The following is a 13,135-nucleotide window of genomic DNA, read 5'->3' as shown; positions in this document are numbered from 1 at the left end:
CCAAAAAAAAACCACACACACACACACACACACACACCCCTATGCTCACTGAGGTTTAGTGACTTGCCCAATGAGACAATTACTGAGCTGAGGATATAGCTCATAAGTAGAACACTGCCTGGCATGAACAGTGCCCTGAGTTTGATCCTCAGCACTATAAAAATAATAAAATAGGTGAACATTTATTTCAATGGCCATTCCCAATGCCAGGTTGTTTGCAGAGTGTATCTTCATTCAACATTCTCAAGAGAGATAGAAAATGGATTATCTCCACTTTTCAAATGAAACACTTAAAGCTAAGAGATGTTAAGTGATCTGCACAAGGTTACATAGCTACCACAATAGTCAAGGACTGATTTTATTCAAGAGCCATCTGTCCAAAGCCCACGCCCTGACCAATACATTAGCATTCTTCTGATCTAAAGCACTTTATAAGAATCTGCTCAATGACTCCCATGTTTCCCCAGCTCCTGTCTCAGCACAATGAGGACATTATGTTAAATTCCATATCAAGAAAATTGATATGAAATTGACATTTGTTTTGCTGGTTCCACATTTGTTTTCTCTTTAAAATTAAAAAACCACTGAAGGACCTAAATGGGAAAGGCAAAACTGTGAAACCATTAGAAGATGGCACAGGATTATAATTTCTTGTCCTTGGAGGATGGAAGAAAAGGACAACCAGGGGGACTGCAAGCCTGGCAGGCACATCTGCACCATGTGACTTTGCAGCTCCTCCCCAGGATAACTAGTGTTTCCCAGCCCTTGAATCTGGGGTGGTCCCGTGACCAACAGAATATGGGGAAAGTGGCACTGAGCCAATTCTGAGCCTTCCCCTCAAGAAACTTGACCCACCTCTGCTCGACTTAAAACTGTCCTCCATGTGAACATGCCCAGGCCTGCCTGCCTGCTGGCTGATAAAAGTTGTGTGGCTTGGTCACCCCTTGCTGGCCCAGCAGTTGGCTGCAAACTGCAAAAGCAGTCTCCCTGCACATGCGTGAAGGCTGTCCAGAGGTAAGAGCTACCCAGGCTGCAGCCCACGCTGACATACGTACATGGCTGCTGTTCTAAGCCACTAGGTAAGAGGCGATCACTTAATCTGTGTATGGGGTGAAGGTGGGAGTTCATAACCCACTTGAATCAAAGTGTCGAATATGATATGTCAAGAAATTTGTAATGTTTTGAACAACCCACAATAAAAAATTTAAAAAAAAATAAATAAAATAAATAAATAAATAAAAAGAAAATAGAAAGCTAGCGTAGAAAAACTAGTCAAATCTGGGTTCAATTAAAAAAACATTAAGCTGGGGCTGTAGCTTCAGTGGTAGAACACTTGACTTGCAGGTGTGAGGCCCTGGGTTCAATCCTCAGCACCACATAAAAATAAATAATATTTTTTTTTAAAAAGCATTAAGCAGAACTTGAATAGGCCCTTCCTAAAAGGATCTGAAAGAATCAGGTAGCCCAGAGATGCAGGAAAAGGTACTCCAGTCACCAGCAACCACTAAAGTGAACATTAACACCTCAAGACACCTCAATACACTCATCCAATCAGCAAGAGTTAATTCTGGCAATTCCAAGTGCTGGTGTGACCATGTGGAGGAACCAATGCTCCTACACCTCAGAGTAAGAATTAGTGTAACTCCTCACATTTTAAGGTGTGCTGCATTTTCTAGGAGATTGGATGATTTCCTCCTAGGTAAGTTCAAAAAAAAAACCTCATGCCATGGGTACTTGTTAACACAGTACACTAAGAGATCCACAGCAGACCCGATCACTGTAATCTCCAGATACCAGGAGAAACAAAATATCTGCCAGCAGCACAAATGAATTATAGTATGTATAGTCATATGCTGTAAAATAAATAAACTCACGTATCACCACAGATGAAACAATTTGGAGGGGGGAAACGGTAAGACAATAGCGTCGACATAGTATAGTTCTCTTATATAAAGTTCAAAACAAGCTAGAGTACTTGATAGGTTGTTTACATGGGTCACAAAATCTTAGGACAGTCTCGAAAGCCATGCAATGCTTACCTCTGGGTACAAAGGACAACAATGCGGTCAGAGTTACAAAGGTATTAATATCGCAAAACCCCATAGACCGCTAAGGATAGCTGCATTATTCTTCAAACTGTATGTTGGTTTCATATAGTTGTTTGTTTTTTTTTGTTTTTTTTTTTGTTTTTTTTTTTTAAACACCATAACTGCCAGGGGTCGGGGCTGAGGGAATGCTAGGGATTGAACCCAGGGCCTTGTGCATGCTAAATATGTGCTTTACCCCTAAGCTACATCCCAACCCCAAAATTAAATTTTAAAGACATAACAACCCTAACGCATAGCTCATTAGGCCCTTCTAAAATAACTCAGTTTCCACTGTAATCCAGGCAGCATGCAAGCACTTTCCAAGATCCAGCCACACTGGCGAGCTCTTGGCTGACGTGTCTCAACCCATTCCAGGTAGGGATGCTTCACCTTGCTGCTCCCTCAACTCTGAAGCTCAGGTCAGGAAATGCTCCCCCTCAGACCAGCCTTTCCGAAACAGTGCTACCCCATGCCACTTGCATCTTCACTTACTAGGAATTATCTCAGGCAACATGTCCTCAAGGTCATCCTCATTCCACTCTCAAACATCACTTCCCTGAAGCAGTAACGGACAGCATTGAGACTGTCTATCCCTGAAACTCCTCAAACAGTTACCATTTATTTAGAGTGGAAACATTTAAAATTCTCTAGTGTAGCTGTTTGAAATATATAGTACATTATGGTCACTATGGCCACCTTCTTACTCCTAATTGCAACCTGCACAACCCATTCCAAAGGGAAATGAGTTTCTCTAAATGTTTTCTTCCAGTAGGTTCAGGTCTGTTGTAAGGAAAATAAAGGAAACAGACACAAGATGCAGAGGCAAGAAAAGAATAGCTGCCCCTCCAAGCAGCCACGTTTGTTTATATCAAAGAGTTACGCTAGGTCATTAGTGCCATGACTACATTAACATTATTACTTTAATCCTAGGTGCTGAATATCTGAGATCAAAGTCCAGGCTGATAAGACACAAATCCTCTTCTAGAAGGATATTACCATAGCAACTAGATACTGCACCTGTATCAGTTATCTTAGCTTCAAGGAGAACCTGCTGAGCACTCCAAGTGTGGGAAACAGAATGCCAGTTACCCCCAGGAGTTTGCTCACCAGAGGAATGATTCCCTGGTCAGAATACCTACAGCCTTATATTTAAGTCTTTAACCCATTTGGAGTTGATTTTTGTAGCTGTTAGATATAAGGGTCTAGTTTCATTCTTTTGTGTGTTAGATGTCTTTTCAATAAACGGTGCTGGGAAAATGATTATCCTTTCTCTGATCCATGTTCTTAGCAAAAAAAAAAAGTTGTAAATGGGTGTGTTTACTTTAGGTGCTCTATTCCATTTCATTGGTCTTCTTGTCTGTTTTATGCCAATGCTGTGTTAGTCTGATTATTATAGCTTTATAGTATATTTTGTTGTCAGTACAATGCCTCCCACCTTGTTCTTTTTAGTCAATATTGCTTTGACTGCTTGGGATTTTTGTGGTTCCATATGAATTTTAAGATTTTTTTTTTTCTAGTTCTGTGAAGAATGTCATCTTACAGGGATTATACTGAATCTCAAGGGTCCTTTTGGGTACTATGGACATCTTAATATTGATTCATGTAATCTATGAACATGAAATGTCTTTCCATTTTTTATCCTTTCTTTCACTGATGCTTTATAAATTTTCCAGGGATCTTTCAATTTTTTGGTGAAATTTATACCTACATACATTTTTTGTAGCTATTATAAATGGGATTACTTTTTCATATAATTTGCTTTTCATGTATAGCAATGCTACAATTTTTTGTTCCTCTTGCGTCCTGTAACTTTGCTGAATTTGTTTTATTGGTTCTAGTAGGCTTTTTTTGCAGAGTCTACAGGGTTTTCTATATATAAAATCATGTCATGTGAAAACAGTGACAATTTTACTTCCTCTTTTCCAATTTGTATCTTTCTTCTTGCCCAATTACTCTGGCTACGAATTCTAGTAGTACACTGAATAAGAATTTTGAAAGTAGGTCTATCTTGTAGATCCTAGCAAGAAAAGCTTTCAGCTTTTTCCAGTTTAGTATAATGTTGGTCTTCACTGTGTTATGTTCCTTCTATACCTAATCTCTAGTATTTTTGTCAAGAATAAATTTTATTAAATGCTTTTTCTGTATCTATTGAGATGATCATATAGTTTGTGTTCTTCAGTCTGTTAATGTGGTGTATCACATTTCTTAATTTCACATCCATGAGATTATTTACCATGATCAAGTGGAATTTATCATTTTAACATGCTACTGGATTCATTTTGTAGCATTTTGTCCAAAGTTTTGCATCTATGCTCATCAAGGATATTGGCCTGTAGTTGTGTCCTTGTCTGGTTTTTGTATCAGTGTATTGCTGGTCATACTAAAAAAAAAAAAATATTCCTTCAAATGTGTTCTGTAACTAAAAAATAGAATTCATTCTCATTTAAATATTTGATAGAACTCAGAACCTGTTTGGTCCTGGGCTTTCCTTTGATGGGAGACTTTTATTACTGACACAATCAAACTTGGTATTGGTCTCTACAGTTTTCCGTTTCTTGATGATTCATCCTTGACAAGGTCTATGTACCCAAGAATCTACCTACTGGGTCTCTTCAGGCTTTCTATTTCTATATGATTTAATCTTGGTAGGGTTTAGTGTCCAGGAATTTGTTCATTTCTTCTACGTTATCAAATTTGTTGGCACACAGCTGTTCATAATGATTTCTAACGATCCTTTGTACCAACTAGTTTGAATTCAGCTTCGGAGAGCCTCCAGATCCTGGTTCAAAGTGTCACTGCTTGCCCTCGATTCTGTAAATGAGAAATGATTTCTAATAGGAGAGTCATCTATATATTAATAGCTTTTAGGAGAGTCATCTATATATTAATAGCTTTTAGTTAAGTATGAAATATGAAACAAATGTAGGTGCTTGGCCAGAGTGGCTGGAAAGCCCGCTTAGGCTGCTCCATCTTGAGTGAACTTCCAGGAGCACTCTGGGTATGTTATTTGGGTGTGTTATAACATCTGAAGTTACAAGTCCTTGATCCTATGGTTGTTAGCTATCTTCTACAACTTCTGACCAACAACAAAAGCACCAATGAGGACACCTGGAAAAATGTGGCATGTTCTTATAATGGTGGACTTGAAATGGAAACAGTGAATGAATACACTGTTTGCACTACTCTTAAAGTACAGAATTCTTTACAAACCATTGGATTCCAAAGCCTTTTTTAAATAGAGAAACTGTACCTAGGAGTTCACATTCCTTTTCATGTAGAGACCGAAACAACTGGATTATCAATAATGCAAAGGTCTGCCAAGGAAACTGCTCTCCACTCTGCACATCCAAACATGTCCCGAAATTCGTCAATGTTTTATTTAAAGAGGAACAGGGTAGAGATGCTAAGAATTTAATCTCTCTCATGCCAGATTCTTGCCAAAGAAATAATGCTGATGTTAATCCAAGTAACTTGGACATTAAACAAAATTCCTCTAGGGTTGTGGATTGGCTTCATAATTTCATGTTTTATGAAACCAGCAGTAGCACTATATGCAAGGATAACATTGTAGATTCTCTGGATCAGTCTAAAGAGAAATTAACTCATTTTGTAGGTTTTAAAAAAATCATACAAACACCTTGTGGGCACAAGGCTAGTGAGCACTGGGCTAATATAGGCCCAAAGGCCAAATCACAGGCATTCTATTAATAGCTCTCAGGCCAATTGTCCTGAAACTCCTGGTGCCCTTAAGGTAAAGTATTCCTGGCCCTAACTCTAAATCCAGCCCACCTGGTTTTCTGTGTAGTGTGTTCAACACATGTAACATCTAAAGTCACTAGAATGACTTGAAGTGACAAATTTATGAAGTAAAAGAACAATCCAAGCCCACAACGGTGAACATACCCCAAAATAATTCCATAAAGCTGGAGTGCAGGGCTTAAAACCCAATATGGCATATAACGGACAATCGGATACTGATTACCAAAATTACCAATCATTAAGAACCCTTCAGAAAGGGGTGGAGTCCAACAGGCAAGTCCTCACTGGATAATGTCATCCAGCCTTCCCTAAACCACACTACACACTTCTACAATACTGCATACATCTTGCAGAATCAGAATCGAATGAGCCTAGGTACTGCAGAGAGGGAGACAGAACATGCACAAAGGCCACTACATCAGAAGATGATGCTGGCAGTCACCTAGCCACAGATTCCTTTTTCTCAGACAACATATACAGTAAGAACAGAAAAAAAAATAAACAGTTAACACTTAGGCATTTGTTCCCAACAGCTGCTATAATAAATTACCACAAATACAGTGGCTTAGAACAACAAATTTATTATTATAGTGCACAGAGGTCTGAAGGCTAAAATGGGCATCATGGGGTTACATCCAAGATGTCATCAGGGCTGCATTTATCCTTAAGGATTTGGGGTTCCACCAATCCCCACCCCATTTCTTTACTATCCATGAGCTAAAGCAGCCTTCTTCTGCCAGGCCCTCTGCCATGATGTTCAGCCCCACCTCAGGCCCAGATCAATGCAACCTGCCGACCATGGACTGAAACCATGAAGTCAATTCTTCTCTACTTCAAATTGTTTATGTCAGTTATTTTGTTCATAGCAATGAAAATCCGATGCACACACCTCTGTGAGAAATACACAGCCCAGCTGTTGAATAGCACATCCAATAAAGGCAGCATAGGACATGTATTCATGCATGTGCATGTCCATGTGTGTCTGACGATAAGGAGAAGTGATTAGATATGAAAAAGAATCCTCAGGCCAAGTTACTCTCAACCCCAACTTCTCTAATTCCACTTCATAGAAAACAAGGATGGGGGCTGGGGCTGTAGCTCAGTGGCAGAGCGCTTGCCTAGCACATGTGAGGCACTGGGCTCAATCCTCAGCACCATATAAAATGAAATAAAGGTATAAAAAATGTTAACAATGCATAAAATGGCATCTTAAGGAAAAAAAAATAAGAATGGCTGGACCCACACACATTATAATGGCAAGATAACATGCTGAAAATTAGAATGGCCTGGCCTTTCCAGGACTGTGCCTAAATATGGGTGCCCAAAAACTGGTGGTCTTATTCCCTTATTTGGCCACTCTTTTACTTAGGGTCTTAATTTGAATATCTCAGACTCCCTGGTTACCAATGGCCTGATTACTCCTAGTTTCTTTACCCATTGGCCTCACATGTTTAAGGTATCTTCCAGGCCTGTGGATCCACTCAGATTTCAGGTTCTGGCTTAAATTAAAGGATTTTGGCAGATAACTTGATCTCAGAAACAATTTAGTCCAGTGGCCCTCTTTACAGAAGAGGAATCAAAGGCAACGTAAATTAAGAGATGGTGTAGTTTACTCAAAGGAAAAAGGCTCTGTACCCTCACAAACCCAGGTTCAAATACTGGTTCCATAGCAGGTAAGCAGCTTTGGACCAAACATGTAAGCATCATTTATAAATGGAAAACAACCAGAATGTCACAAACAAACATGTCACCTCCCACTTCTGCAGCTCAAGCAAACTCCTTGACCCAGAGCCACCACATCTTACAGCTGACAGGTAGTGGCACATCTGACCATGCACTAAATTCATTAGGGGTGGAATAAGGATGGGCAGCTGACCCAAGAAAGCCTGGTGCATACATGCTGTGAGAGTGAGTTGGGTGTTCCTGTTCTCCTGTACTAGAAGTTAAACTGAATTCTCCCCAAAACTCATATGTTGAGGTCCTAAACTCCACTACACTATGGACACAAGGGCTTCACAGAGATCCTCAGTTAAAGTGAGGTCATAAGGGTAGTACTAATCCAATAAGACTGGTGTCTTTATGCAAAGGGTAAACATGGACAAGAGACACACACAGAGGGAAGACAGTGGGAAGAGATACAGGAGAAAGATGGCCTGTTTTACAAGCCAAGGAGAGGGGCCTGGAACAGTTCCTTTCCTCACGGCCCTGGGGGTGGTGGGGTGGGAGGGGACAACCCCACTGATACCTTGGTTTTGGACTTACAGAATTGGGAAGCAATAAAAATAAATTTCTGGTGCTTATGTCCCATGGTTGATGATATTTTTTAATTTTTTTTTGTTGATTTTTTTTAATATTTATTTTTATGGGGTGCTGAGGATCGAACCCAGGGCCTCGCATGTGCTAAGTGAGCACTCTACCGCTGAACCACAACCCCAGCCCCTGATGGTACTTTCTTTCAACAACCATAGCAAACTAACACCATGATTCTGTTAGCAGAAATGTAGGAATTAGCGTATGGTTTTTAAAGAAATATAAGAACATTATTTGCAAGTATTGTTTTTAAAGATTGGGGTTCTTAAGCTCAATGACAAAACTATATTACTCAGACATTTTAGAACTATATATAGTAACTTGGCAATTGGTTTCCAAAACGTCCTAATAAAGGGGAAACAGAAAAGTCCACAGAAAGGAGTAATGTTATCTTTTTAACCATAGTATATTTGTAAAGCCCAAAGTAAATATTAGCAGGGATTTGGAGATCAGGTGTTCATTTGACCTAATAAAACGTGAGCTTTGTCACCATTCTGCCACTGGAGTATCACCAATGGCACAAATGAGAAACCACAGCTGCCAAACAAGGCCAAGAGTACAACTCCTCCATATCTATCCAACTCTTTAAAAATGTAAAGAAAACCTTGAAGGGGGCGGGAGGGACAGACTTCCCTTAACAAAGGGCCAAAAAAAAAAAAAAAAAAAATTCCTTCTGGGGTCCAAGTTGAGGTAGGATTACCAGAATTTAAAGTTCTACTTGCTTAGCCCAAAGAGTCATAAATTCAAGTAGAAAAGGGCTTCTGTCCTAAAAGTAGCTCATGACATAGATCAGAGGGAAATTGCCATCACACTGCGTGTGGACCGAGAGGTCCAAATTACAAATTCCACAGGGTTTCCTCAGAAGACAAACTCAAGAAACATTGAGAAACACTGCATGGAATGTGGGGGAGGGGGTCCAGTCTTGAACAGTCCTAAAAAAAAAAGAAAAACCAGGTACAATTTTGATCACTGTGAACATCAGAGGAGGCACTGAAGGCATTAGGAACAACAGGAGAGGAACCCATTGGATGGGAATCTGGACTATACATATTATGTGACCCAACAAGAAGGACTAGACACACCTTAAGGCTGATGTAAATTAGAACCTTATGAATGCAAGGACTGAAGACTCAAATAATGGAAACACAATTGGAAAGCCCATAAAAAGGTGAAAAACTTGCAGTGATTAAGAACTTGCTATACAGCTACATCCTGGATTCTTCTCTCTGGGCCTCCACCCTAACACAACTTGGCTTCTGAGTGTTTACTTCTGTCCCTTTGTCCCCTACCATTGTCACATCTCTTCTACTCCATATGAATCCCCGCTGTTGGAACAGATGCTGACTCAGGGTCTGTAGCCATGTCACTACCTCCTAGGATACCATGTGGCATTCTTTCCACAGCTTCTCCATTTTTTTCCCCCACGAGTTAAATTTCTCCAGAGAATCCAGTTAGCCTGGTTTCTTTCCCACCAAAGGCCACCAAAGGAGCCGCCTGGGGTCTCACCCAATCCAGCCAGCCTCCTCAGGAGATGAGGGAGGGAAGTCCCACAGGCCTGAAGAGTCCTTCCTCCTTGACAGGGGCTGTGAGCAACACAGGTTCCTGACAGGAGCTGTGAAGGGACTGGCAGATGCCACCAGTGGCCACTCAGGTATAAAAGGTCAGGGAGCTGGAAAAACACCCTTTAAAACCAAAATTATTTCTGATGACTTTACTACATTAACTCATTATACCATACCACCACCATCACCCCCAAAAAAGCAAGCCCTGAGAAGAATCATGTCCATCTAAAACCCTGCCACAGGCAGGCCCCGAGTAGAGCCAGTTTACCAAGAGGAACTATGCTCAATGTGAAGAAACTAACACATCATGAACCAGAAGATCACTTCAAAGGCAGTGCTTCCAAATGGTTTTGGTGTGTGCAGTAACCACCTAGTATTTATTTAATCACCCCTAAAGGGCTGATCACTGTTCCAAGAACAGTGTATTAGTTGATTTAACCTTCACCATACCCAACTAGAGAGGCATTTTTACACTTGATATTTTCCAGATAAGCACAAGGTGGCAGAGAGAAGGCATGCCATGTTAAATGGTGGAGCCAAGGATAGAACCTGGGATCAGCTCCCAGTCTAAACCATCGCGATGTTCTGCCTCAGCCCAGGGAACCAAAAAAAGTAAAAAGGGGGGATTGGGGGGATGGAGGATGGAGGCAAGAAGCAGAAAACAGAGAAAGGCATTAGACTTGAAAAAGTCTAGGATGGAGTGCCCCCAGGGTGGCTGAAGTTGCTGCTGGCGGTACACTCAGAAGGTCAGGAATCTATCAATTTGGCTTACTGCTAAAATCACAAGGTCTAGAACAAAACCAGACACAGAGGAGATGCTTTAACCCTTGTTCCACTAATGAAGGGATAGAGCCTGTCAACATGGACTCAGGAAGCTGCCCTACATCTCTTGAGAACCCTATACTCTGGGATCTGCCCTCAAAGATCAAGGGTCACCAGGAGCTTTCTGTCTGGGATGCCACCCTCACACCATCCTGCAAATACCGCGGAGAGCCCTGAGGCATGATGGCAAAATGCTGTACTTGGATTTAAGTTTTGCACAACTAGACTCAGAGCTGCATCACTACCTCAGGCCCTGCACGTTCTCTGGCTGAGCCTCAATCTCCTACAAATCAGTGGCTCTTCCCTACCACTTGCCAGATTTTGTACAGAGATGTAAAAATAAAAAAATTAACATAAAATTCTTTAAAAACTTAGAAATTGTACATAAATCTAAGACATTCAGCCCAATTTCTGATGCAGAAGTTAGAATATTATACCTTTTAGTTCATGGTTACCAAGTTTCATATCCTAAAAGTCAAGGCAGATTGACAAGTTTCTGTTACATCTATTAAAAAAAAAAATGTATGCATACAGTACTTAAAGAGAAACACTCATGATAATTTTACAACATGATTAACTGTATTAATCCCAACCTTTGAAACTTTGACATTTTAAAAACAAAGTAATATTAGGTATCTTTTGGAAAGACTATCTCAAAGAAGCTCAGCCAAGACCACAGCACAATGACTGGTGTCTTCTAAAGTCAGCCTCTGGCTCACATGCCAGTGTCACCAGCGGCTAGCTGTGTGACCCTGCATAGGCAACAACCCTTCCAAGCTGGAGTTTCTTCATGGACAACTTGGGAATGACACTGAATTTTGCATAACAATTCATAGGAAAGGAAAATAATGAATCAAAGATTACTAAGTTATCCTGTCTGGGGGACAGTGAAGGCCGACCCGTTAAAAAGAAAAAGGGAAGTCAAGAGAAAGCCAGTTGAAGGTAAGGGAAAAATATAATTGCACTTTAGATATTTCAAAGAATAGCAGGTTAAACAAAAAGTTCATAAGTAGTGCAGATAAAAGGTCAGGGCCAGAGACTGTCAATTATCTGTAAAAATGAAACCAAAGTAAAATAAAGAATGATTTTTAGAAGGATAAAGTACAGAATATCTAGAGCTGAAAATAGAGAACCATAAAAGAAACTCACAGATGCAGAAAGGAGGAGGCAGAAAAAAATGAGGCACAAAAAGAGTTCAGAATCATGAGAAGGCACAATGCTGAGAACACTCGAAATACAAAAGAAAAAAGAAAACAATTTTTTTTTTTAAGTCAGATTTGGCAAGAAATAGTTCTCTGACAAATCATGTTTGATTCTTCCCATTCCCTTAACTCCCTCTATCTACTCGACATACAAAATACCCTCTGGGTCTGTTCACTTCTCATCTCGGCTGTAACTTACCATCATCTAACTGCTCACTCCGCCTCCACTCTCCCTGCTCCAATCCAATTCCACATAGCAGCAAAAATTAACTTAAAACTTAAATTGCATTTTCTTACTCCATTTGCTTAAAACCTTCAATATTATTCTGTTGTATGTAGGACAAAGTCCATTCTCCCTGCCAGAATCTAAAAGAACCTGTAATGATCTCGTCCCTGCTCAACTATACAGAATTATTACCTCCTAGGTTCACCCAGCTCGGGCTTCCCCAGTCTCCTTTCTCTTCCTAAGGGGAAAAAAAATAAATAAAAGGCATATATATGCCATGTTCTTTCCTTCCTAGGGGCCTTTATATATGCTTGCAGTGCTCTTCCGCCACTTTCCCCAAACTCAAAGACAACTCAATGAGAAAACCCCAGCATCCAAGCTCTCAGTGGGCTCACCTTGGCCTGCTTAATAACTGGGACTCCATGATTATTAGATGTATATACAGCAGACACGTCACCACAACATGGTACATGCAATGTACAGCTCCTAACTTCGACTAGCTTTTGTTATAATTGGTGCGTAACTGAAAAAGTCACACAAGGACGTACTGTAAGAAATAATTTTGTATACAATTGACCAAAGATCCAAATGCTGGACTGGGGATATAGCTCAGTATTACGGCACCTCCCTAACATGACCAAGGCCCTAGATTTGGTCCCCTAGAACCACAAAAGGAAGGAAGGTCACATGCCTTTGAATTATATTTTCCAGTTATGTTTGTATCGCTGCTATGCTAGATGGAATTTTATCATCAATTCCCCATTTCCCTAGACAGATATACAACTAAAGAAAGGAGGCAGACCTTCATGAACTTTTTCTGAATCTTTAGTAACTTCCAGGCTCCTGCTCAAAGGACACTGAATCTGAGGCAATGTTGAATGTTTCCAAATGGAAATACCAGCTTTCCTTTTCTTTTCACACAGACTGACAAAGCAAAGCTACCTTGTGTCTTCCCAATTACATGTAAAATGTGGCATCTGGCAATCATTCAGCATGCGTACTTTGTAGTTCCTGGGAGGCAAATATAAGGGCTCAGAGGATAGAAACCTCAATATAATTTTTAAAATACCTAAGTTCTGTTATATGAAAGGACTCATATGTATATGTGCAACCTTAAGGTGCTTTTTATCCCCAGTGTACAGAGTTGGAGAGTAGACAACACTGGGT

At 40.4% G+C, this 13,135-nt stretch overlaps 1 protein-coding gene across 1 annotated transcript in view; it reads right to left on the bottom strand.

Moving 5' to 3' along the window:
* Arhgap10 (Rho GTPase activating protein 10) overlaps nt 1-13,135 on the bottom strand; it is a 258,740-nt gene that overhangs the window by 229,205 nt on the left and 16,400 nt on the right. The window contains exon 3 of the mRNA XM_048813852.1: nt 9,663-9,838. Coding sequence (XP_048669809.1) covers nt 9,663-9,838 — 176 coding nt within the window. The remainder of the gene's footprint in view (nt 1-9,662; nt 9,839-13,135) is intronic.

This window comes from Marmota marmota, unplaced genomic scaffold, assembly GCF_001458135.2.
Source record: "Marmota marmota marmota unplaced genomic scaffold, marMar, whole genome shotgun sequence".
In the NCBI taxonomy this organism is placed as follows: domain Eukaryota; kingdom Metazoa; phylum Chordata; class Mammalia; order Rodentia; family Sciuridae; genus Marmota; species Marmota marmota.
The sequence above is the reverse complement of the archived record's forward strand: the minus strand, read 5'-3'. Positions and strand labels throughout refer to the sequence as shown.